This window comes from Nansenia antarctica (assembly GCF_963989245.1).
Source record: "Nansenia antarctica genome assembly, chromosome: 18".
NCBI classification, from domain to species: Eukaryota; Metazoa; Chordata; class Actinopteri; order Argentiniformes; family Microstomatidae; genus Nansenia; species Nansenia antarctica.
Window position 1 is genome coordinate 13800543 of NC_137691.1, and position 2500 is coordinate 13803042.

General features: G+C 51.0%; 1 protein-coding gene across 2 annotated transcripts in view; it reads right to left on the reverse strand.

The window, feature by feature from the left end:
* The window catches only part of ephb2b (eph receptor B2b), a gene marked incomplete at both ends in the record, with an annotated part of 167951 nt that overhangs the window by 38007 nt on the left and 127444 nt on the right, over nucleotides 1-2500 (reverse strand). For both annotated transcript variants that reach the window (XM_080548372.1, XM_080548371.1), the window contains one exon: nucleotides 1646-1801. In XM_080548372.1, coding sequence (XP_080404498.1) covers nucleotides 1646-1801 — 156 coding nt within the window. The remainder of the gene's footprint in view (nucleotides 1-1645; nucleotides 1802-2500) is intronic.

The window sequence follows — 2500 nt, forward strand, 5'->3', positions numbered from 1 at the left end:
CGCGGTGGAAAAAGGTTTGTCATGGCAACACATTTGACTGACAGCCCAAACAGACTCCTAATGAGAAGTGTTTACTTTTTACGGGCATGTGCGTCTAATTAGGGAGTATGTCCTCTCCAGCACTAACGAGGTAAACAAGAGATGTTCTCCTGGACCCGCCCACAAACTCCTAAACATTTCACAAATTGATCACTTATTTAACCTCCCTTTTAATTGGCTCCCGTTTAGAGACTTCCAGGCCTGGAGCGAAGCCCACACTCCTTTGTGTGTGTGTGTGTGTGTGTGTGTGTGTGTGTGTGTGTGTCTCCCCTCTCCTAATCGCCCTCCTTCCCGTGGAGAGGGGCAGCTAATGGCTAGCTAGGCAGGGCTGTGGAGAGGGGCAGCTAATGGTTAGCTAGGTTAGCTAGGCAGGGCCGTGGAGAGGGGCAGCTAATGGTTAGCTAGGTTAGCTAGGCAGGGCCGTGGAGAGGGGCAGCTAATGGTTAGCTAGGTTAGCTAGGCAGGGCCGTGGAGAGGGGCACCTAATGGCTAGCTAGGCAGGGCTGTGGAGAGGGGCAGCTAATGGTTAGCTAGGTTAGCTAGGCAGGGCCGTGGAGAGGGGCCTGTTCCCCTCCTCTAACCAGCGCCGGGCCCTGCTGTGTTCAGGACCAGCGACGTGACGCCCGCCCCTCATTCACAACAGCTGCTCCTCTCCCAGAGCCAGGCTTATGCAAATGGCCTTTGTTGAAGGCGCTCGAATCTTTCTCTCGTCCTCCTCTCCCTTTCACAGAGACGAAGACGAAGAGAGAAAAGAAGAAAACAGCCACAATGGTGTGAGCTCTCTCTCTCTCTCTCTCTCTCTCTCTCTCTCTCTCTCTCTCTCTCTCTCTCTCTCTCTCTCTCTCTCTCTCTCTCCCTGTTTTCCTTACACCACGCTCTAGCCCTCTCTCTCCCTCTCGCTCCTTCCTCTGTGTTTCTATCTCTCTTTCCATCACTCTTTACCCCCTCCCCCTCTCTCCCTCTCTCCCTTTCTCTCGACCCCTCTGTCAACCCCCAAATTCAAATGTACCTAGCCATAGCTATGTAGCCTAGCCATAGCTATGGAACCTAGCCGTAGCTATCTAGACTGTTTCTGACAGGACCTTATGTTACTGCTCACAGATGGATCACAATCTTCCTTAGATCTCTGGATCATCAGGGTCCTGGGTGTGAAATTGTGAAAAATGTGTGTGTGTGTGTGTGTATGTGTTTGTGTGCATGTGAGTGTGTGCGTGTGGGTGTGTATGTGTGTGTGTGTGTGTGCATATGTGTGGGTGTGAGTTAGGGGTGGGCCAAAAGTATTGATACAGCGATTATCGTATCGTGGCCTCTTGCGATACAGTTAGCGATTCACGTTGCCAAAATCTATATATTCTAAAATATGTAATCTTTTTTGGGGGGGGGGGGAAACAAGCTGCGCATGCGCGTACGGAAGTGAACCAGTTGGATTGTCTTACGATGTAGCGATTATCGCAGAATCGCTGTACCGTGACACCATCGGTATCGGGGGCAAAATAGTGTACGGTTATTGTATTGTGAGTTACCCTGGGATTCTCACCCCTAGTGTGGGTGTGGGTGTGTGTGTGTGTGTGGGTGTGTGCGCGCTTGTGTGTGTGTAGGTGCGTACTGGTGCAGGGCATCTGGAAGGGGTCAGAGTCGGTGCGGTAGTAGCCGTTTCGGCAGACGCAGGTGGTGGCGCCCTCGTTGGTGGTGCGACTGTTGATGGGGCACTGCATACACCCCTCATCTCCCTGGGACGGCTTGAAGAAGCCTGACGGACACGCTGAGGAGAGAGAGAGAGGGAAAGAGAGGGAAAGAGAGAGGAAGAGGGAGAGAGACGTGAGATGACATACATACTTTCACATTTACATACGTACGCAATCCATATTTCATGTTTCGGGTCATTTAATCCCTGTTCGGCTGCATCTCACTTTACAAGACAAGCCGTCCGAGCTGCTACGACACACACACACACACACACACACACACATAAAACACACACACATAAAACACACACGGACCAGCATATATAAATACATACACATCAGAGAGCCCCCTTTCATGTGAAGGAACACTCTGCAGGGACGTCGACATGGCATGTTTGACTATAATTATTCACACTGGTCTCTCTCTCTCTCTCTCTCTCTCTCTCTCTCTCTCTCTCTCTTTCTCTCGATGCCTGAGAACCTATATGTGTGTGTGTGTGTATGTGCGTGTGTGTGTATGCGTGTGTGTGTGTTCTCGTCGCCTGAGAGCTCCACTCACTTCCTGTTAAGTGCTCAGTCTCTCAGTCTCTAGATGGGGGTGGGGTGGGGGAGGAGGGTTACAGCCACGTATAGGGGTGTTGTAGCTCACACAGCAATATGTTGTGTGTGTGTGTGTGTGTGTGTGTCATGGTGTCGGTGTGTGTGTGTGTGCCTCAGTAAAAATGAAGCAGTCAAGCACTACTACAGCAACGTTTACAGTGAAACTTCTTCTCCCT